This window comes from Engraulis encrasicolus, chromosome 11, assembly GCF_034702125.1.
Source record: "Engraulis encrasicolus isolate BLACKSEA-1 chromosome 11, IST_EnEncr_1.0, whole genome shotgun sequence".
Classification (NCBI taxonomy): domain Eukaryota; kingdom Metazoa; phylum Chordata; class Actinopteri; order Clupeiformes; family Engraulidae; genus Engraulis; species Engraulis encrasicolus.
This window is the reverse complement of record NC_085867.1, coordinates 18,034,304-18,058,063: the sequence shown is the minus strand read 5'-3', so window position 1 is coordinate 18,058,063 and position 23,760 is coordinate 18,034,304. Positions and strand designations below refer to the sequence as shown.

Here is a 23,760-nt window from a genome sequence, read left to right as displayed (position 1 = left end):
GGGGACAAATCGGTCACCTGACAGTTCAGATTATTTTAGAAGGTTAGGCCTACAAGGCATTGTTTATGTGAAAACTGTGTGTTAGTTAGCCTGGTTTCTGACATTGTGGAAAGAACCACTTCATGGATATGTAAATTGGTTTGTGATTTTCTGGGGGTGACACCAGAGATTGGACACAGTTAAAGAAAAGAACGCAAGGAAATGTAGGCTTAATAAGGGAAGATTTAATGGCAACACAGTTTATAATATGTATCTGTAAATCCACCACTCCGGGCCTGATCCCATATGATGGGAATAGGGGCCACAGGACCGTTTGCCTGCCACCTGTCAACATTTTATTGGAAAGCAAATCCTCTGCAAACCTCAAGAGGGCAATATAACTGTCAAATGATTTCCGGGTGATGGAGCCAAGGTCTGAGACTGCCATCATAATGCACAAAATTAGTGCATGCAAATGCAAAAATTAACAATGTGATAAGTGTAACTAGGTGTAACAGAATGAAATATTCCACAACCCTATTTTTTCTGCTAAATATTCGCACATCACCTTTCAAATGCAAAAGTGACGCAACGGTGTTTGGAAGAGTGACGTTTCAGGTACACGTCGCCTAGCAGGATGTGCTTGGCGAAGATGGCGGTTGACTGCCAACCTCACTGCCCAACACATTAGTGAAAATTCACAATTTCTCTTTCATCAGATTGAGATTCAGTTCTCAACGATACACGATCGGTAAGCAGAATAAGTTCTAAATGAGTTCAGCTTCATCGTGATTTCTCCCAAGGATGTGGTGAGGTGGTAACTTCATGTCGCAACTCCAGCTAACAGTGATAGCCATCCGGATAGCGAACTCAGGGTTGCTGGTTGCTAGCGTTGTGTCAGCACCAGAGTTGTCAATTTACATAGATACAAAGTATTCTGCTGCAGGATATTTGTATCATTATGGGGATGAATGTCAGTTCCACGCGTTGTTTATTGACACTGATATTATCTGATAAGCATCAGTTGGACTGTTAAAGTGTATACCATTATTATTTAAGAGTAGCCAAATAAGAGGTCCTCTTGGCTAGCATGGCTAGCTTTATGTTATTTGACCGGTAGGGTTAGATCCTTTTGGTCACACTTAAAACATTTGTTTTTCTCGCTGTATGCCATAGTTGTTTCAACTGACAACCCCTGCCATCAGTTTAATACCCAATCATGTGACAGCTCTCACAGGCTGTATGTCCTATCATGCTTGTCACTTTTTTTACTTGAAGTAATGTCTCATATGTCGCAGCTTAACGAGACAGCTATGAACTAGCTACTTAGCAGAAGTGCTACATTGGGAGATGGCCTTACTTATCTTGTTCCTCCTAATTCAGTTAATGTTTCAGTGTCTGCCGACATTACGTGTCATGGCCGAAATCTGCTTGCTGACAGATTATCAGTTTATGTTTTATGTAGTGTGTTAATTAGGGACTGTTGCTGGAAATATGTGTATTGCTGTAAGCGCTGTAACCGGTTGAGGTGTAAACGCATCAGGTTTTCTAGCTATCTAAACTATGGTTCCCAATTGCTCACGTAGTAGTAGTAGAGCTCTAGGCTAATAGAAATAATTGTTTTGAAAAGTAAATAGGAAGACACATGCCTGTTGTTACAAACCAGGCTATACTGCAGTGCAAATCTAGCGCATACCTATGCTGCTGCCATGGATGGATTTACTAATGTCAGTAGCTTAGAAAATACCCTTAGCTCTAGTGCTGGTGGTGCAGGTGACAAGCTGTTACAATATGTTGGATGAATATTAACTGCATTTGGCGTCTTTGATCGACCTTCAGTTATGGACGAGTTGACAAAGATGCAGTATATCATTTTGCAATTAACGTTGAAAAACACCAGCCTTTACCCGAAATGTATTTTTCACAATTGCTCTAAATAAAATAGTGTGCGACACTGGGCGTCAACTAGGCTATAGTGGAGAAGGGCTTAACTCAGTTAACCTTCGTTAATGGCCACAAAGAATACGGGCGAGGGAGCCAAAACACTGTGTATCCTGTTTGGAAAAGGAACCTGGTGTGTCAAAGTCCAAAGCTAGATTATAGTATTGTATTGGGCTCCACACACGTGTGTTGTGTAATTAGAAGATACTTCACATTTAAAGGCATAGGCTCTAGGATAAATAACCTGACACCCATAGAAAATGACTGTTTTTGAAATGTGCATATTCTTTCCTTCTATGCCCTCGCTCAAGTAAGGTTGTTTTAATGTTGTTCTACTTGAGGTGAAATAGGCAGATGTCCTGTCACCAGACATAGACCTACAACATGGTAGTGTCATGATGGCTGGCAGTCTTAGCAACTTTGCTTTCCTTGATATCTGAGTTTACCCCCCAGACAAAGGTTGATTGAATGACATTCAATTGAATGACAATTACCTGTATGATAATGTGCTAAGTAATTTTGATTGTTGATTGATTGATTCAGTATCAATGGTAGACTATCATCCACTGACCTGTATATAGATATTCTGTATCATCGCTACCCAGTGATATACAGGTCAGTGTGCTACCATCAAATTTGGCTATTGAGTTCCCATTATATCCTCTGACATAAGGACTGTGGGATATTATTAACACATAGTTATATGGGATCTGTAGAAAGGTCGAGTAAAATTCTAGAACTGGGAGGAAATGCTTTACTTGATCGTGAACTTTAAATGTGATGCTTTATTTGAGGAGCTTTTTTGCTCCTTGCTACATTTGTGAGTATGAATGAGATTTGTTTTTTGATGCAGGACATGGCCATTGAGTATTCGTGAATAAGTATTGTTATTATGCATTATATGATGTTAATAAACTCACCCAGGAAGGGAAATAGCCTAATTTGTTACCATATCATCCTTGTATCTGAGTTAATCCCTCGGGCAAAGGTTTTGGAGAGTTTGAGTGGTTGTTGTCTTCAAGAAATATTGAGGGTTGACCAGATGTTGACAGAACCCCCCCCATGCTAGTGCACAGTTGCAAAATCCAACATAACATGACAAGAATTATACAAAGTTATGCACTGACTTTAACAGTCCTCTTTTATTGTCATTACTAATTTAGCAGTGTGCCATAAGTGTTAGCCCGAGATTATCCTGCCATGAAAAAATAAAACAGAACAAAAAGGACTCCAAGTGTGCGGACTTCTCACTCCGAAAACTACAGTTGGCCTTCGTCCTGCACCTTTCCCTGGGATGTGCACAATCCTCTCCTTCAACATTAGTGTTAGCCCGACCATTGTTTCCCTCTGTGTCCCAAGAGTTCACTTGAGCTATAAAAGGCATTTTCTCTTCAGTGATGTTTTACAGTTTTACAAATCTGAGGGAACCTGTCATCACTACATTTTATGCATTGAGTATCTTAACCTCAGTATGACTTGGACGATTAATATGATAGCCTGGGTTTTAAAAAATGCCAAGTATTCGCTGAATGGAGTGACTTGAGAAGTGTTTCCTTTTGTCCTCCTTGTCCAAAGTTTTGTTTAGAGAGGAGTGGTAAAAAAAGTTCAATATTGCAGTTGAATTGAGTGGTTATGACATATTTGTCTTTATGAGCATGTGTTGTGTTCATACTTCCTCCCTAAAAAGTGTTTGTGTTTGGAGGGGAGTGTTTAGAAAGATAGTAAGATTATTGAGTTTAAGTTTATTGAGTGGCCTTTGAAAGTGAAAGTATATGTTCATGCCTTTCCTCTCCCGATAGTGTTCGTGTTTGGAGTGGCGCATTGATAGGGCCATGCAGCCGCCTCCTCGCCAGACCCCTCCAAATGCACTCGGTGGCCCCCCGCCCCCCACCGCCTCCTCGGGGCCCAACGCCTTCAGGAGGACCCGACCCCATAAGCATGGGGCTGCAGCAGCCGCTGCTCCACCGCCCCCTCTAAGCCAACCCATGACCGACCCATTTGCCTTCGGGAGACAGGCCGTCCCTCAACCTCCTTCGGCCGCCAGTACTCCCAGCCCTCTGTCTCATCACCCGACTCCCCCGCCCCATCACCCGACTCCCCCGCCTCATCACCCGACTCCCCCGCCTCATCACCCGACTCCCCCGCCTCATCACCCGACTCCCCCGCCTCATCACCCTAGTCCTCCGTTTCCTCCTTCCACCGCCAACAACCACGCCTCCAGCAACCACATCCCCCTTCATCAACCCCCCAACATCCCCCAGCAACACTGGCTGCCCCAGTCGGCCCCTGCCCCCAGCGCCTCGGGCGTGCCTCCCCCCTCCGCCTCGGGAGTGCCCATGATGTTCACACCGCAGCCACTGAATACCGAGCAAAATTATTTCAACTCCCGAGAGCCTCCTGCTGCGGTGGCCGGTCCTCCTCCTCCCGGAGCCTACGTTTCCCACAATCCCCCATTTCCCCAGCAGGGTGGCCCTCCTCCACCTCAGACGGCCTCGCCGCCCATGCAGAACCAGAACGCTCCCCCCTCTCTTTTCCAGCCCCAGCCCCTGCCACCCTCCCAGCCCTCTCCCTGGATGCAGGAGCACCACGGCAGCCGTCCCCCGTCGGTGCAGAACTATTTCCAGCCCACCAGTGACCACTCGCAGCCTTTCCCCCAGCCTCCCCCCTCCGGCCCTTCGCCCGCACCACACATGCAGCATCAGCATCAGCCGCAGCAGCAGCAGCAGCCTCCCCCCATGGGCCACTTTGATGGACCGTACCCCCCTCTCCATCAGCAGCAGCAGCCTCCACTAAACTCTTTTGAGGCCCAGGGCTACCTTAGCCAGCCCCAGCCCGAGGCGGCGGCCGCCGCCTACAACCAGCCCAGCGAGACGGGCACCCTGGGCATGTTCTTCCACGACGACGGTGGTAGTGGTGGTGTTGTTGGCGCCAACGACGTGGAGAACGTGGAGACGCCGTCTGGAGGAGACGCGGTGGCGGGCCAACAGGTGAACGGCATCGCCCACCTGCCTCACCCCAACCCCCACCCGTACCCGCAGCACCACCACTATGCTGCGCCCATGCTTCCTGGCGCGCCGGTGCCTGGCGAGGTGACTGCGCCAGTGGCCGCCGGCGGTGCCCAGTTCGACACCGTGGAGAACCTGGAGTGGGTGCCCAATATGGAGGTGCTGCCACATGAGCCTGGCGCGGCGCTGCCGACCCCACCGGCACACGCCGTGCCGTACGAGGCCGGGCCCAACCTGGAGACACCCGACCAGGCTCCGCGGCCCGCACGCTCGGCCAGCGTCTCGTCCAGCCACAGTAACGTCAGCCACCACAGCGGGCGGGGGCACCCCCAACAGCAACAGCAACAGCAGCAGCAGCAGCAGCAGCAGCCGCCCCCGCAGCAGCCGCCTCAGCAACAGCAGGGCGTGATGGGAACCTTTATCCAGCAAGAGAGCGCCCGGCCCCTGGACCTCCAGGCCTCGTCTCCCTCCTCCTCCTCCGCGGGGGGCTACTTTGAGCAGATCGACTCGGCTCCCCCCAGCGAGCCGGCCGGAGCCTTCCTCCCCACCCCCAGCCCGCCCAAGCCGGTGGGCGTTTTCCAGGCCAGCGCCAACTCCTCCTTTGAGCCGGTGCGCTCGCAGCACACGCACCCCGTCTCCCAGATGCAGCCGGTGGCGGACCGGGCGCGGGTGGTGGTGGAGAGGTCCGCTAGCGGTTCCGGTGTCGCCGCCCCTGCCGCGGGTGCAGACGCCCTGCCTGGCAACCTCGAGCAGCCGCCGGATGACTTCGACACCCAGTTTTTGCCCGGGACTCTCGGCGGCGCCATGGGAGGCGATGGCGGCGACCCTCGCGGCAGTGGCCAGTCCGGGATGCACCGCCCCGGTGCCAGGCGCCTGTGCGACAGCCCTGCCACCACGCTCTGGGCCCCCAACAACGCGGCAAACCTGAGCCTGAGCGGAAACATCCTGTTGGCTCCCGCCGCCCCCGTCCTCACCGTGCCCCTGGTGACCGCCCCGGCCGAGGTCATCCAGCCCCCCGAGGACGGGCCCCTGGACCTGGGCAACCGCTCAGCCAACGCCGCGGCCCCTCCCTTAGCCTCGGAGAACCTGGAGAACCCTCCGGAGCCCTCCTCCTCCCTGCAGAGCCCGCCGCCCCTGCCCCCTTCTCAGGCAAGTCTGGGCTACGCCTCCCTACTGGTGTCTACGCCGCCCGCTGAGGCCTTCAACCAATCGGTGCTGATCGCGCCGCCCTCCTCCAATTACAGCGTGCTTCCGTCGCCGGGCCACGCCCACGCCCAAGCTCATGGTCACGGCGCTGTCTACCCCCCGAGCAGCGCCGGCTGCGTCTCTCCGGAGTCGGCCCGGCCACAGCCTCTCTTGTCCAATCCCTTGGCTGCGCAGTCTCCTCTGGCAGCAATGACACCCAATCAGCCGCTGTTTTTCCCGCAAGCGCCCAAAAGCTTTCCCGCCTCTCCTCCCGCCGCCGCCGCCGCTTCTCCCTCTTCCACCAATCACCACAGCCCGCTGAACTTGACCGCAGACTGCAAGGAGGCCGCCAAGCCCCTCCCTCTGCTCACCAACGCCCAATCAGTGCGCGGGGACAGTCAGCCCCAGTCCCTGCTGCCCGCCAATCCCCAAGCTGCTTTACCCTCCCCTTCCCCCTCCTCCTCCTCCTCCGCCTCCGCTGCAGTGTCCAATCATAATCAGCCTTCAAATTACGAGCTGCTTGATTTCTCTATGCATCACTCGCTAAGCTCCAATCAGGCCTCATCGTCGTCGCCGGCGCCGCCTCTGCCTCTGCCACAGCTGGCCAGCCCGGCCGCGGCAGCAGCGTCACCACAAGTGGCTGGTGGTGCTAGTGGCGTTAACGCCCCTGGCTCCGGTTTCTACCTACAGGTCACCAAAGATGCCCAGCAGGGCACGCAGGGCGAGGGCGACGCTGCTGCTGCCGCCACTCGTCCTCCGAGCGTGCCCGCACCTGTCTCCCAGCAGCCAACCCCGCCAGCCGCCCTCCCACTACAGCAGCAGCAGCAGCAGCCGCCAAGGACATCCTCCGCCATGGCCATGCCAATGCCCGTGCCCGCTCCCGTGCCCGCTATGCCACCTCCAGCTGCTATGCCCCCTCCCTCCTCCTCCTCCTCCTCCTCCATGCCCCCTCCCCCTGCCCCTGCTACCCCTGCTCCTGTTCCCCCTGGTGCTCCCACTGCTCCGCTGCCCCATCCTCCCAACGCAGAGCCTCCGAGGCCTCCCTCTGCGGCAGGAGGCGTACCGCCGGGCTACGGGCCGCCCCATCACGCCCCTCCCCCTGCTCCCATGCCCGGTGGCCACGCTGGTTACTACGGCGCTTACCCGGACTACTACGACGGCCGAGGGGGGGGAGCTGTGCCCTACGGCCCGCCCGGCGGCTACCCCATGCACGACCCCCGGGCACAGCCATATCCCCAGGTAAACTACGCAACATCCCCTGCTCCCCTTGTGCTAGGTTTGCTCTGTGGTTGTGTGTGTGTGTGTGTGTGTGTGTGTGTGTGTGTGTGTGTGTGTGTGTGTGTGTGTGTGTGTGTGTGTGTGTGTGTGTGTGTGTGTGTGTGTGTGTTTCATTTTGTTTCGTTTTGTTCCTTTGACAACATCGTTGCTAATTAAGTTAGCAACTTGCTTGGTTGCAATGCAATTTCCCATTGGAAACCTAGTAAGTTGCTAACTGGTCAGCGACGATGCTTTCGAGAATCGGGGTCCAGAAGAGGAGAGTAGTAATGGTAAGTGGACAGGTGGGTGTACCATGCACGACCCACAGACACAGCCATGTCAGCTACGGTAGACTACTTAACAAACCGCAGTCCTTTCCTGCTCCCTTTACTATTTGTCCTGGTCTGGCTTCTTGTTGTTGTGTGACTGTCTGTCTGGACCAGAAAAGGGGAGCTGTAATGGTAAGTGGACAGGTGGCCGGTACCGTATCCCAGGCCTGCCGCCCTCGGCTGTGTCTGTGTGTGTGTCTTAGTAAGCTTTAACAGTGGTGTGTGTGTGTGTGTGTGTGTGTATTAGTAAGCTTTAACAGTGGTGTGTGTGTGTTTGTGTGTGTGTGGGAGGGTTGCCTCTCTACAGTGCTGCTCATGTTACCCATGTGACTGGACTCCACTAAGCAGCAACTATCGTATAACATCTGACTCACGGCTGAACTGCCATCACATTATACAGCAACAGACGTCCATTATGCCACACTAAAGATTATACCACTTGACAACATCATTCTGTTATGCAATAGTTTGTTTTTTGTTTGGCACTGAATTATAAAGGAACTGTTATCAGGTATCAGCCTTTTTTTATCTCATCATATGTGAGCTTGGCTACCTAGGCTAGGCCGCGCGGTTGCTTGCTTTTAAAATCATCAGAGCACATCGGATTACAAACCATGACCATCTGATCTCAGTTTACAAAGTGTTGGGTTCAGGACCTTCTAGTAGTAGTATTTTGTTGCTGCTGGACTTGAACAGAAAGACTGTGGGCACTGGGCAGGCTTGGTGGTCTTTGCAGAAACTATTTTATTCCCTCCCTCGTTAGGAATAGAAATGAACTCGTGAGCACCGCATTTTGCATTACTGGCCACTGTCTACCCGTGTCCGTGTTGTGTAAAACAGGGGTTTTGCATGACGTGTAATGTTTGTTTGTTTTATTGTTGACATTGTGTGTGTGTGTTGTCTGTGTCTGTTGTCTGTCCGTGTGTGCGTGCGTGCATTCCGTAGGATGACCCATATCGGCGGGCGTCTGATCCGCGTTACGCCGGCTACGGTGCCGAGCGTCAGCCCGAGAGGCCCAGCTCCCGCTCCAGCCAGTACTCCGAGAGGTCCCACTCCAGGTACTCCAGGCCCAGGTTTTCACTCATACACGCTGACATAGAAATTACTGTAAAACTGAAACGCTATTACGTTCGATTGCTCTCACCAGGAGCTTTGTCCAAGAGACGGCCTAGTCTTTCACTCATGCACACACTTACGTGGAAATACTGTAAAACTGTTAGACTATTATATTAGATTGCTCTTCCCATAAGCCTTTATGCACACTTGCATATACATTACGGAGTTAAGGAGTGCTTAAAATCAGTCTTCTCCATCAGACTTCCACTACGACCAGAACAAAATCTGGGAGATCAAACTAAGTTCAATGTGAGTGGAGTGTGAGTGGGAAGAATTGGGAAGCAGCCCAACTTCATTGCTTTGCCAAGGCTTCCTCAGCAGCCTGTGATTTAGACGAACTCTGCATACCACTTTCACCTCCGCATTCACTGATTCACATATGATGATGATGCATGGTTGTCATCTCACTCACGGCTCTTCTCTGTGTATCCAGTGTGATGAAGTGGACGGTACACTGGGCATTAGCTCCAAAAATATCAACTTTATTTCATTTTCATAAACGGCAACGGTTCGATCCAACAGTGAGTGGGATCTTCCTCTAAAATCTTCCTCTAGGCAGTCATGGGTGAGCGGTTAGGGCGTCAGACTTGCATCCCAGAGGTTGCTGGTTCGACTCCCGACCCGCCAGGTTGGTGGGGGGAGTAATCAACCAGTGCTCTCCCCCATCTTCCTCCATGACTGAAGTATCCTGAGTATGGTACCGTCCCACCTCACTGCTCCCCATGGGGCGCCACTGAGGGCTGCCCCCTTGCACGGGTGAGGCATAAATGCAATTTCGTTGTGTGCAGTGTGCCGTGTTCACTTGTGTGCTGTGGAGTGCTGTGTCACAATGACAATGGGAGTTGGAGTTTCCCAATGGGCTTTCACTTTCACTTTTTTAAAATGAAATAAAGTTTATATTTTTGGAGCTCATGCCCAGTGTGCGGACCACTTCATCACACTGTCCACCACTTTTGTCTGGCACCTGGATAACGGCATTGTGGATGTGCGCACCCCAACCTCCAAACGCTCTCCTCTGTGTATCCCCCATCAGCAGGCAAGGCTATGAGGAGTACCCCCCTCGCACTACTACCCAGGAAGACTACTATGCAGAGTACTATAAGAAGCAGTACGAACAGCAGTATGGGGGTAAGTGTGCACATGATCTGAACTCTGCTGTCATTTAGAATCAAATGTTTGATCATATCCGCATTTTTACTGCAGAAGTATGACTTTTGAAATGTGACTGTATTGATTACTTTGTGTGTTTATTGTGTATGTTATATCACATATGAACTCAACTGTAATAATAAAATTATCATTATTTATATTATCATATATATTTTTACGTTTTCGGAGTGAGCGGTCCGGATAACGTTTCGACCTCAACAGTCTTCTTCAGATTCATATATATATTTTACTGCAGCTGTATGATTATTGAAACGAGAATGTGTATTTTGTATATCATACTGTATATCTCTGGTGTATTGTAATTATATTTTGCATCATTGGGCAGTTGAATCTTGTAGCTTCTGGGTCATTTCACGTGAAATCAGACACTTTGGGACCCGACCGACCCGGATTTCAATCATACTTGGTGTGCCTTTTCAGTAGCAAGGTAGCACCCCAGAACTGCATTGGTTTGAATCTGACATTAATATTAAGGGAGAAACAGACTAGGAAAGGTTCACATGTGAGGGTAGGACACTATACATTCAGCCTTGAATATATCAGTCAGTGTTAGTCACAAAAAGATGCCTGTGGTGTTGTTTGAAAGCTCTTTTCTGGCTCTACATATTACACAATCACCTTGGAATACAACTACTCTCAGAATATGAATTATGATAAATTGAAAAAATAAAAATTGAATATCTAAAAAACTCATATTTTAAAATGGCCAGTTCCTTGTCCAAACGTAGCCGGCAATGTCATGAGCAGCACCTAAAATGCTGGTGTTCGGTTTGTTATTCATTTCAGAGAGAATTTGACTCACAAATATGGCATCATACAGACCACTTACTAATAATATGGTAATACCATAGTAGCATCACATGACAAAACAAAAACAAAACAAAAAATGGTCAGTGGCCATGGTCCCAGGTTTTCAGAAACTAAGGCAGATGTCAATTTTATACACACCAAATGATGATATGTGAATGTTTGAACATTCCTTCTCTGTGTACCTGTGCCATCTTCCCTTTACCATACTTTTAAGAGATAATCAATGGCTACACTCTCATTTTGTACTCTACCAGTGCATTTGAAGCAGCAGCTGTGTCTTTTGTAGATAATGTATAAGTACGTCCCGTTGCAGTTACAGGTTCCCACTACCAGAAAGCACATCCTGATGATCCATGACAATCTGGTCTGAAGGGAAAAAGTGAAGGATGGAGATGGCCCATGAGGATGCAGGAAGTTCAGTTTCACCTCTCCGGTGCTCGGCATACATTCCTCAGCACATGCTAGCCACCAGTTGCCATCATATACAGCTACAACATACCCTTTGATGCTTGAAAATGTAACACATTCCTTTACTGAGCTCACTCTTTCAACTCTGCCTTCTCTGAATGCTGAAAATGGCCTAACTTCCACTGTGTCCATTGACAATGGGCAGAAGCTGTGTAGTTTTTGAGTACCTGGAATAGTTCTTGCAGATTCAAACCTTTTCAACAGGTTCTCAGCTTCATGATGGTACATCTCTGTTGTGGTAAACTGGCAATGGATGTTCTTGACATTATCCTTGACTGACTCCCTTGAACCAGGAACGTTTTTAAAACTATAGTTTTGTAATTCAAGATGCAATTCAATCATTTCACTGGAACAACCAGTGCAGGCCACAATCCATCCATTTTTTATGCTACTACCAAGATCAGTTGAAACTGGGAAAAAAAATCTGTTTTGTTGTTATTTCAGACTGCAACATTCATGATACAATTGCTGTACATCTGTTTCAGAAGCTCCTAATTCAGTTCCTCAGTGACACTTCATCAATGACAGAACGTCCAAAGAAGATCCTATATTTTTTCTGATGGCTGTGCTGTACAATATAAGAACCTTAAAAACACAACAAATTTGTGCCACCACGAGGCAGATTTTCACATACCTGCAGAGTGGCACTTTTTTTTCCACATCACATGGCAAAGGTCCATGTGATGGCGTTGGAGGGACAGTTAAATGGCTTGCTGCACGAGCAAGTCTGCAACGTCCTATTGACAATTAAATTGTAACGCCATACCAACTGTTTGAATTTGTCAAGGATAATGTCAAGAACATCCATTGCCAGTTTGCCACAACAGAGATGTACCATCATGAAGCTGAGAACCTGTTGAAAGGGTTTGAATCTGCAAGAACTATTCCAGGTACTCAAAAAACTACACAGCTTCTGCCCATTGTCAATGGACACAGTGGAAGTTAGGCCATTTTCAGCATTCAGAGAAGGCAGAGTTGAAAGAGTGAGCCCAGTAAAGGAATGTGTTTACATTTTCAAGCATCAAAGGGTATGTTGTAAGCTGTATATGATGGCAACTGGTGGCCTAGCATGTGCTGAGGAATGTATGCCGAGCACTGGAGAGGTAAAACTGAACTTCCTGCATCCTCATGGGCCATCTCCATCCTTCACTTTTCCCTTCAGACCAGATAGACTTGTCATGGATCATCAGGATGTGCTTCTGGTAGTGGAACCTGTAACTGCAACGGGACGTACTTATACATTATCTACAAAAGACACAGCTGCTGCTTCAAATGCACTGGTAGAGTACAAAATGAGAGTGTAGCCATTGATTATCTCTTTAAAGTATGGTAAAGGGAAGATGGCACAGGTACACAGAGAAGGAATGTTCAAAACATTCACATATCATCATTTGGTGTGTATAGATTGACATCTGCCTTAGTTTCTGAAACCTGGGGACCATGGCCACTGACCATTTTTTTGTTTTGTTTTTGTTTTGTCATGTGATGCTACTATGGTATTACCATATTATTAGTAAGTGGTCTGTATGATGCCATATTTGTGAGTCAAATTCTCTCTGAAATGAATAACAAACCGAACACCAGCATTTTAGGTGCTGCTCATGACATTGCCGGCTACGTTTGGACAAGGAACTGGCCATTTTAAAATATGAGTTTTTTAGATATTCCATTTTTTATTTTTCAATTTATCATAATTCATATTCTGAGAGTAGTTGTATTCCAAGGTGATTGTGTAATATGTAGAGCCAGAAAAGAGCTTTCAAACAACACCACAGGCATCTTTTTGTGACTAACACTGACTGATATATTCAAGGCTGAATGTATAGTGTCCTACCCTCACATGTGAACCTTTCCTAGTCTGTTTCTCCCTTAATATTAATGTCAGATTCAAACCAATGCAGTTCTGGGGTGCTACCTTGCTACTGAAAAGGCACACCAAGTATGATTGAAATCCGGGTCGGTCGGGTCCCAAAGTGTCTGATTTCACGTGAAATGACCCTTCTGTCTCTTATTGAGCTCTTACTGTGTCTATCAGTTTTCTTTTACAGAAAGAAGGCCTCAAAGTCCATTGAGGAAAAGACACTGACAGTCTGTGTTTGTGTTTTGTCTGTGTGTTATGTGTGCAGCAGATCGTAGTCGCTGGTATGATCAGACTGCTGCGTACGACCGCTACAGGGGTTACTATGACCAGTCGTCCTACAACTGGTACAACTACAACCCCGAGGCCTACCGCAAAGTAGACGGCTACAGTTACAACTACGGCCAACAGCAGCAGTACCCCAACAGGTGCCACACACACGCGCACACACACACACACACACACATGCACACACGCACGCACGCACACACTATTTATGCATTTACACCTCAAACACAACTGTTGCATTGGCTTCTACAACATAAACACAGCGTGTGAAACATGCACATTTACATTACATTACATTTAGCGGCTGCTGTTATCCAAAGCGACTCCCAGTTATTACAGAATATTGGTTACAGTGCCTGGGGCAATGTGGCGTTAGGTGGCTTGTTCAAGGGCAGTCTTCAAGAGCACTTAAGCCATAGAGAATGGAAGGGAGAGGTAAGGGTGAGATTTGAAGCTGCAACTAGGGCTGCACGATATCAGAAAAAAAATGATACTCGATAACAGCATGCAATACTTCGACAACAATATTATATAACAGAGTGTTTTTCTTGTCAGTAATTTGTTGGTCTGTGAGGAGGCCGTTGCTTTGGTCAGGGAGGGCTTCTTGTGCATTTGTTGACATTCAGCAAGTGATTGGGCTGCACAGAAATGTTTTACTTGTTCGCAATTATTAGTTCACTTACGCGGTACGCATATCGCCACTCTTGATATCGTGATTTCGATACATTTTCCATATGTTGTGCAGCCCTACCTGCAACCCTGAGATCTTAAGTTCAACTTCCAAGCCAGGCTATGGCTGTGCACATACAAAAGAGCTGAATTTTGTGTGTGTGTGTGTGTGTGTGTGTGTCTCTTTCTTTCTGTGTGTGTGTGTGTGTCAGCACCCGTCAGGACGACCCGTGGCGCTACTACCCGGGCTACGACAACAGCTTCGAGGAGGACTACCGGCGGCAGCGCGACCCCTACGGAGACGACTTCGACCGGCGCAGCATGGGCAGCGAGCGCTCCTCCCACAGCGTCCACAGCAGGCAGAGCTCACGCCAACACAGCCGACGCAACAGCTTCAGCTCCCACTCGCAACAGGTGGGCAGAGAGAGAGGGGTGGATGGGAGATGGATGGATGGGTGGATGGGAGATGGATGGATGGATGGATGGATGTGTGATTGGGGGGTAGAGTGATGGATGGATGGATCATATGTGATTGGGAGAAAGAGTGGATGGATGGATGGATCATATGTGATTGGGGGGAAGAGTGGATGGATGGATGGATGGATGCATGGAGTGAGTTTTGGATGATGGGGCGGATGGATGCATGGAGTGAGTTTTGGATGATGGGGTGGATGGATGCTATGTGTGGGGGTGCCATTTGTAGATGCTGTAGCACCACACCTGTGTCTTTTTCCACGTGTGTGTGTGCGTCTGCGTCCCCGTCCCCGTCCCCGTCCATGTATCTCTTCATCTGTGTGTAGTGTGCGCATATGTACTGAAGGTCTGTTGTTCTCCTGTTGCAGAGCCAGGTGTACAGGAGCCAGCCTGACCTGGTGGCTGCCACAGCAGCCTACGACCCCTCCCTGTCAGGGCTGCCCCTGGACTACTCCAACTACAGCCAGTACCCCACGCAGCAGGAATACACTGAAACCAACAGCTGGCCCATCGTAGAGCAACGTAAGTGTGTGTGCACTGTGCACGCTACTGTGTGAATTTTGCACAGTAATGTCAAAGTGGTTAGGGCCCTTGTGTAGTCGACGCAAACAATGACGATGCATGTATCAAAAAATTCAGAAATGTCGCTACGCATCACGTAGCTTTCTGGCCGCATATGCTTTACGGTGTGTTGACTGTAAGTCCCTTTAGTTATTAGTATTATTAGTCTGTGACAGTAAGTGGAAATTTACCCAAGAAGATTGAGAAAGCTGTGAAATTAGTCAAAAATGGCTGATCACTCAATAGCTTGTTTTCTTTACCAACTTTACCCAGCCCACGTCCACACTTCTCCTAGAGTTTGTTTGGTCCAAGTTTCTATTCTTGCTCTACGTTATAATTTTATATTTCATAGTGAGGGTTGGAATAAAATGGCTGTTTCTTCTGCGTGTGCGTGTGTCTCTCTCTCTCTTTTTCTCTTTCTCTTTCTCTTTCTCTTTCTCTCTCTCTCTCTCTCTCTCTGTGCGTGTGTTCATGTTCCATCCTCTCCACAGCACCCCCCCGGCCCCTGACTCCAGAGAAGTATACGGTGCCCCACCGCTGCGCGCGCTTCGGTGCCGCCGGTCAGCTAATCATTGTGCAGCCCAACATGCCCTCAGCTGGCCAGCCTGCCCTCATCGAAGTCCACACCATAGAGGTAAACACCACGACCAAACCACCAGAGGTGTTCAAAACCGAGGGACGCTTCCTCAACAGCGTCGTTGCTAACTAAGTTAGCTTCTTACTTAGTTGCAATGCAATTTACTATAAGCAACCTTATTGGTTGGAGTGAATCTGTGGCAGGGATTTTACTTGTGGCAGGGATTTTATACCTGAGTAGTTTTGGGTAGAGAGCGCACATCCAAAAACACTTTTTGCAGGTGCCAGACAAAAGTGTCAGACAGTTGAAGGAGGTAGGTCTGCACACTGCCGATAAGCTCCAAAAAATAAACTTATTTATTTAAACAGTAATGTTTCAATCACTTTCGAAACTTTGCTTTTTAAATGATAGTTTATTTTTAATGGAGCTTATTGGCAGTGTGCAGACCCACCTTCTTCAACAGAAGGGACTTTACCTGCTATTTGAATGTGAACACCTACACCTGTTGGAGTAGCAACAAATTGTTTTTGGGAGAGAAAACTAACTCGGCATGAATGTAGGCTCTCTGCTCAACTTCTCTTGTTTAAAGAATACACCCCTGGTCTGAATGTTGCTCATCATGACCCTCAGATTAGTTTCCTGATATTGAAGTGGCTAAACAGAATGTGTATTTGTGTATGCTAACACAGGGGTGTTAAAGAGCTTTTGAATGCTGTTATCAAGGTCTTCATGTAGACTTTAGAGCGTGTACTGACAGTGCAGTGTGGCATGTGTGTATGGGGTTGTGTGGTGGTTGCTGTTGGCTGACAAAACTCTTCATTGTGATTGCGTTGCAGACGCTCATGCAGGATTCTCCGGAGCAGTCGGAGCTACGCACATTCCCCGGGCCCCTGATTAAGTGAGTCACTCACTCGCACAACTGCTACAGTCCGCGCACAACACTGACAAACTTTGTTCACCCCTACTCACAAACTGTCAACATCGTCCTAGCAATGCTTTTCAGTACTTCATTTCAGCATTTCACACGGGTTGCTCATACGAGGAAATTATCACATGGGCTGGTCATTTCAAGCAAATGTCCTCGCTTTACAAGCAAATGTCCTCGCTTTACAATCAAAATATATTTGAGAAAATATAAAAGCAATAGAATACTGCCCTACAAAGGCAAAACACAGTAACTACCCTAATATTGAAACTGAGAAAAATGCCTTCAAAGCATTGGTATTAGGTTGGATGTTGTAGTTGCTGAACATTTCAAATAGCAATATCTCTACAGTGGGACACATTTCGACTATAAGGCATTGGCATAAGGTCATAAGAAAAAAGAGGCGTCATGACGACCAGTTTCAGTCAAAACTCAATTTTGACTAAATATTTAGTTACTGCACACATTGCCTTTGTAGGGCAGGATATTCAGGCACATCAAGGCAAGATGGGTGTACACTGTACTTGCAGAGGGCTGCAGTGGCACATGGCACTAATGCTATGAATGGCTACTAGCCCATGGGGACCCAGTTTTGAGTGCAGCCTGGGTCTTGTCCTAACCCTACCCCATCTCTCTCTATCACTCTCTCGAGACATAATCTCCTCTTTCCTATCCCTAATAATGACTTTAAAGCCCGTAGTATACTGATGTATGCTAAAAGACAAATGTCTTCTTTTTCATGAGTATTCACAACCACCATCAATTTTGAAGCATTTATTATGGTTTGGAAATGTACACTCGTCCAATGTAAATCTCTTAAGTAAAACTTAATCTGGTCAAATTATTTACTTCATCGGTTTATTTACTTAGTACATTTTTATGAAAAAGATCAAATTTATGTATGAGCAACATACATTACATAAATACAACTACCACAATTACATAGCGTGTTCTAGTTCATAACAATTTGTGCATGATTCCTTGTGTTCATGACCTGTGTCTCTTTATTAATGCACATATAGGGAGGAAACGCACAAAGTGGATGTTATCAAGTTTGCCCAAAACAAAGCTCTGGAGAGCATGCGCAGTGATGACCTTATAGACAAATACTCAGCTTGCCTTATCTGGGAGTTCATCGTTTTGATGTGCCGACAAAATGGGGTAAGTGCGTGTCAATCTTACTGGATTCATTAATGGAGTAAAACAAATGACTCATTTTTGTGTTTGTCATTCAGTGGTAAACTTGCATTAATAGACTCTGTATACAGTATATATTGCTCTGTGAGAGGGTTCATCATTTAAATGATATGTTCATGAAATCCATTTGAAGTTTAAAACCCTCAACAAGTTGGATTCACGTCCAGAGTTGCGTTGCAGGCAACTGGACTACTTTTTTATAGTTTGAAGAAGTTTTCGCCCTCTCATCTGTCACACTTCCTCAGTTCCAACTCTGATTTAGAAATCAAATGTGTCTGAACTGGAGAGTAGACCTGGTAGGCCACCACCTTTTCCCATGTGACACGGTCACATGTGCAGCTGCTACATTTTGGGATGAGAAGCAAAAAAAAAAATCTTCTGTACTTTTGAAGAAGTAAAAGTGTTTTTGCGTTCTTAGATGTTAAGATAAATAAACAGGTGCTTGCCCCCCGCATTCCGAATGGCCACAGGGTGTAATGATCACGGTACGCTGCCACGGCACGGTAATGTTGTGAGCAGATTGAAGTTACACCATCTGTAGAAAGGTTTATAAGTGAGGGTAGGTTCATTTGCACACTGAAAAATATGCACAAGGTTTGACACGGTTTTTTAAAATTTTATTTTATATTTGAGGGCAGAGCCAAGCCGATATTTCAGCTTGCTGCCTTCTTCAGTGCTCCCTGTGCTCCACTGATGTTGTGAGTGACACGGTGTTTTTTTCCACAGACGGTGGTGGGCACGGACATCGCGGACCTGCTCCTGCGTGAGCACCGCTCGGTGTGGCTGCCCGGCAAGTCCCCTAACGAGGCCAACCTGATCGACTTCAACAACGAGGCCCTGGAGCAGCCCGAGGAGGCGGAGCAGGGCGCCCTGTCCCTCATCTCCGACACCTTCATGACCGTGCCCGACAACGTGGGCAAGGAGACGGAGCGCTTCCGCGAGCTGCTGCTCTTTGGACGCAAGAAGGTACGGTGCTGTGCGCGCCGATGTACAGACACACATACACAATACATGCACACACACACACACACGCACACACACACACGCACACACACACACACACAGACACACACACACACGCACACACACACACGCACACACGCACACCTGGATGGAAGAAGGTACTGTGTGCTGTAACTGATACACATGTATACACACACACACACACACACACACACACACACACACACACACACACACACACACACACACACACACACACACACACACACACACACACACACAGTGCAAAAGAACAGGCGAGAACAACACAAAGAATCTTGAGTAATGGCACAGAGACTAGAACACATTGAACTAAATTCCAACCTCGCTTTCAGGAGATGCTTCTCATCTCGATATCTGAATCAAGGATCTTCAGTCAAATGGCGCATGCTGTTGGCTTAGTGCATGTGTGGAAAATGAATCACCAATGCCTGTCTTTGACCTGTCTGTCTGTCTGTCTGTCTGTCTGTCTGTCTGTCTGTCTGTCTGTCTGTCTGTCTGTCTGTCTGTCTGTCTGTCTGTCTGTCTGTCTGTCTGTCTGTCTGTCTGTCTGTCTGTCTGTGCGTGCGTGCGTGCGTGTGTGTGTGTGTGTTAGGATGCTCTGGAGTCTGCCATGAAGAACGGACTGTGGGGTCACGCCCTGCTGCTGGCCAGTAAGATGGACAGCAGGACACACGCTCGCGTCATGACCAGGTACGAGACACGACCACAACACAGCACACTCCTCATACTCATTATACCACACACACACACACACACACACACACACACACACACACACACACACACACACACACACACACACACACACACACACACACACACACACACACACACACACACGCGTCATGACCAGCTCCAAGACATGACCACAACACACTACTCACTAGGGCTGTAACGATATTGCGTCGAACCGAGAAATCGTGATACACAGAGTCACAATACTGTATCGGGATACAAAGAGGCAGTATCGTAATACGCCCTTTCAAAGTTTTGTTACCCATTAGTCCATAAAATAACCTTATGATTTGATGTGATGGCGTTTCCAAGCTTCAATGGAGATACATTTCAGAAATCGTGGGGTGTATGGAACCGTGAGTTGAGTATATCGTTACAGCCCCACTACTCACACACATTACACTACACACACTCCAGGCTCTTCTATTAGATGATTTACCTCATAACTTAACCTGAGGATTTACTCCTGTGAACCAGCTGTCTACTCTAGTATAGGCCCAAGGTACACAAGTCACCACAACATTCTCCTCACACACTACACACTAGGGCTGGGTAAAATAATCTATTTAATCGATAATCGATCGATTTAATCTAAAATTCACATAATCGATTCACAGGGCACAAAATCGATTTTTTGGTTTTTTTGCTTTTTGCTCTTTTTGTTTAATTTAGGTCTATGGAAAATACCCAGTAGGTATTAGTCAATTAGGCCTACTTATTACACATTAGCAATCTGTTAACACTGTCAAGCCACAGCTCTTTGACATTTTTATATCAAAATAGGCAACAGCATCTTTTGGGGGAAATCCTGGCACCAAGAAGGGAACGGATTGAATCGATTCGGAATTAATCGAATCGAATCGAATTGAATCGTGATTAATCGATTCAAAGCCCTAAGAATCGAAATCGAATCGATACAGGAACATGGCTGCAATACCCAGCCCTACAACACACTACAGTATATTTAGAGGTTGGATGGTGAGATGATGACGTGGTGTTCATGTCTTCACAGGTTTGCGAACAGCTTACCCATCAATGACCCGCTGCAGACCGTTTACCAGCTCATGTCTGGCAGAATGCCCGCTGCTGCTACAGTAAGTACAGTTTGGTGTGTGTTTGTGTGTGTGTGTGTGTATTTTTAGTTGTGTGTGTGTGTGTGTGTGTGTGTGTGTGTGTGTGTGTGTGTGTGTGTGTGTGTGTGTGTGTGTGTGTGTGTGTGTGTGTGTGTGTGTGTGTGTATTTTTAGTTGTGTGTGTGTGTGTGTGTGGGTTTGTTTGTTTGTTTGTTTGTTTGTGTGTGGGTGTGTCTGCGTGTGTGTGTGTGTCTGCGCGCGCGTGTGTGTGAGTGTGTCTGTGTGTCTGTGTGTGCATTCCCATCTGTGTGCTTTTGTTCGTATGCTGGAGTGCATGTGTGTGTCTGACGGAGGTGTGATATGGCTAAAATCCGGTGTACCCTTTCGTCTGTCTGCTGTATTTGGCAGCCATCTCTTCTTCCTCTCAACTCTTCCTCTCCTGTTTCTGCCCTGTAGTGTTGCGGCGATGAGAAGTGGGGAGACTGGCGCCCCCACCTGGCCATGGTCTTGTCCAACCTCACTCACGCTGTGGACCTGGACATGAGGACCATCGCCACCATGGGGGACACGCTGGGTGAGTGCCAGGCTAAACTAGTGCCCCCCCCCCAGCGCCCCCCTGATCTCATGATGAGCCTACCCACGCCCCCCTTAGCATTTAATGTGCTCCAATGGTAACTAAGCACTGTCCCCTTCCCAATTATGCCGCCAACTCAACATAATGAAGCAGAGCTGGGTAATATATGGAAAAAATGTTCATATCATCTGATGTCGAATGACCATCTTAATTAGAAATGGATCAAAAGTAAGCTTTCACAAACCAAATAAGATGAGCAGTTGTAAGTGAAAGTGCTGGGGGCTGTACTACAAAGCTGGTTCAGGATAAGTTAAGGTTAAGTTAAGAGGTAAATCATCTAATTGAAGAGCCTGGAGTCCTCATTTTCTTAAGAAAAGCTCTTGTATTAGATGATTTACCTCTTAACTTAACCTTAACTTATCCTGAACCAGCTTTGTAGTATAGGCCCCTGGTGTGCGTGTGACGCACCATGACCAGGGCCAGACGGCAAAGTCTGTATCAGGAAAACATGCTTTTTGGATTCACTGTGTGCATGTGCGCACGTTTGCCTGTTTGTTTGTGTGTAGCCTCTAAGGGTCTGGTGGATGCTGCCCATTTCTGCTATCTAATGGCTCAGGTGGGCTTGGGGGTGTTTACCAAGAAAAGCACGAAGATGGTCCTCATTGGATCCAACCACAGGTATGTCACACCCTTCACAAGTTGCACACACACACACACACAGAAGAAACTGTCATTTATAAACCTAACCTAACTATAGATGTTAAAAAACATATAGCAGTGATAGAAATCAGTGCAAATTACAAATACAGTAATAATATATAAAAAGTTAATCAATTTGCTGTCTCGCACACTCTCTTTCTCTCCCCCTCCCATGCCCCCTCTCATCCTCCCCTCACTCTCGTCCTGCTCTCTTTCTCAGTCTGTCGTTTGAGAAGTTCTGCTCTTCAGAGGCCATCCAGCGTACAGAGGCGTACGAGTATGCACAGTCTCTCGGCTCTCAACCACTCAGCCTCCCCAACTTCCAGGTAAGTGTGTGTGTGTGTGTGTCTGTGTGTCTGTGTCTGTGTGTGTGTCTGTGTGTGTCTGTGTGTGTCTGTGTGTGTCTGTGTGTGTGTGTGTGTGTCTGTGTGTCTGTGTCTGTGTGTGTGTCTGTGTGTGTGTACTCTACAGTGCATGTGTGTAGTGGACTGATTACAAAATATACCATCCCACTCATTTATTTCCAAGAGCTTCTATTTTGGACGTTCCATTTTGAATCTTTTTCTGTGCGGTGGTGGGTCAGTGTTATCTAACTGTGTAGTACTTGTGTGTGAAGGGGCTGGTGAGTGGGTCTCTTTGTCAGATGTAAATGTATCAACTATTTATGGATGAGTGTTACTGTATATGTGCTTCACTGTATAAATCGCTTAATGACTGCACCTGCAGCATACCATAGCAAAGTGCGTGATAGAAAGAAAGTGGATAGTACACAGTGGATAGAAGAAAGGAATTCAGTGCATGTGTTCCCTGAGTGACGTTCCAGAAGGGATGCCTCAAAAAGCTTCCACAGGAGGTGAGATTTTGAAAAATGGCGACCCATTTAATATAAGACATATAGCCATAGAGGTAGAAAATAACACTAGAGAGGACACAGCAATTTGCGACAGCACTGGGAAATGGCAGCTGGAGCTTCCCAACTTCCGTAGGTAGTGTAGGTACTTTCAGGCAATGCAAGTCAATGGAGAACACGCCCACCCCTGTCAAGAAATTAACTAAAACTGTGTAAATATGAAGTAACACTTTAATCAAAGACCAGATTTGAAATGTCAGGCTAAATATCTACTTAAATCATATGAGTCGATAAAATACATTTAAAAATCAAATAATATATTTTATGAACATAGTTAGCAACACACTTCAACTATTGTCCTTGTATAGTGTGTTGATGGACATTTTCACATGATTAAGCCATTTTTGACAGAGGTGAGCCTCGTTCTCCGTTAATTTCCATTTCTCTGATCTACCTACAGATAATGGCCGCTACAGATTGCCGTAAAAGGGGGGGCGGGGTCCTCTCTAGTGTTATTTTCTACCTCTATGCATATAGCATTATGAATTGGTTGCCTTAGGGAGAAAACTGTCTAAAGATCCGTTTTTTGGCCTTATTTGATGATTTATGGTGAGAGAAATAAGATTCAGCGGCTTACAAGCATTTTCTTTGTGCAAATCCAAGATGGCGGCCCCTTGTACTACAAACAAAGGCTGAATCTCAAATGGTGCACTTGTGCACTTAAAGGGACAATGCAGAAAATGGTCAAAAAAGGTACTGCAACTATGCTGCTCATTGAAACTGGGCTGCCTATTGCCAAATCTTTACATGAAAGTTTACTAAGTAATCAGAATTTTACAAATATTTTCTGGTATGGTCCAAGTAGAGTCATTTTTGCAGCTAAAAATGGCTATTTTTGGAAATTCAAAATGGCGGACCATGGAGAAGATCCCCCTTTTCATGTATGAAAACTGCCATTTTTCCAGTCATAATGAATACTTAGAATTTGATGGTGGTGGTAAGTATTCATGAAAAAG

The 23,760-nt window shown here is 47.2% G+C and overlaps 1 protein-coding gene across 7 annotated transcripts in view; it reads left to right on the top strand.

Moving 5' to 3' along the window:
• Nucleotides 1-626: 626 nt before the first annotated feature.
• sec16a (SEC16 homolog A, endoplasmic reticulum export factor) overlaps nt 627-23,760 on the top strand; it is a 35,394-nt gene continuing 12,260 nt past the window's right edge. For 6 of the 7 annotated variants that reach the window (XM_063210091.1, XM_063210095.1, XM_063210093.1 and 3 more), the window contains exons 1-16: nt 627-730; nt 3,720-7,349; nt 8,642-8,754; nt 9,846-9,940; nt 13,387-13,546; nt 14,288-14,489; nt 14,918-15,071; nt 15,602-15,744; nt 16,524-16,585; nt 17,635-17,773; nt 18,536-18,775; nt 19,407-19,504; nt 20,562-20,643; nt 21,078-21,195; nt 21,762-21,873; nt 22,115-22,220. In XM_063210091.1, the coding sequence (XP_063066161.1) occupies nt 3,753-7,349; nt 8,642-8,754; nt 9,846-9,940; nt 13,387-13,546; nt 14,288-14,489; nt 14,918-15,071; nt 15,602-15,744; nt 16,524-16,585; nt 17,635-17,773; nt 18,536-18,775; nt 19,407-19,504; nt 20,562-20,643; nt 21,078-21,195; nt 21,762-21,873; nt 22,115-22,220 (5,421 nt within the window). In that variant the 5' untranslated portion in view covers nt 627-730; nt 3,720-3,752. The remainder of the gene's footprint in view (nt 731-3,719; nt 7,350-8,641; nt 8,755-9,845; nt 9,941-13,386; nt 13,547-14,287; nt 14,490-14,917; nt 15,072-15,601; nt 15,745-16,523; nt 16,586-17,634; nt 17,774-18,535; nt 18,776-19,406; nt 19,505-20,561; nt 20,644-21,077; nt 21,196-21,761; nt 21,874-22,114; nt 22,221-23,760) is intronic. The other variant, XM_063210089.1, reaches the window with a different exon arrangement.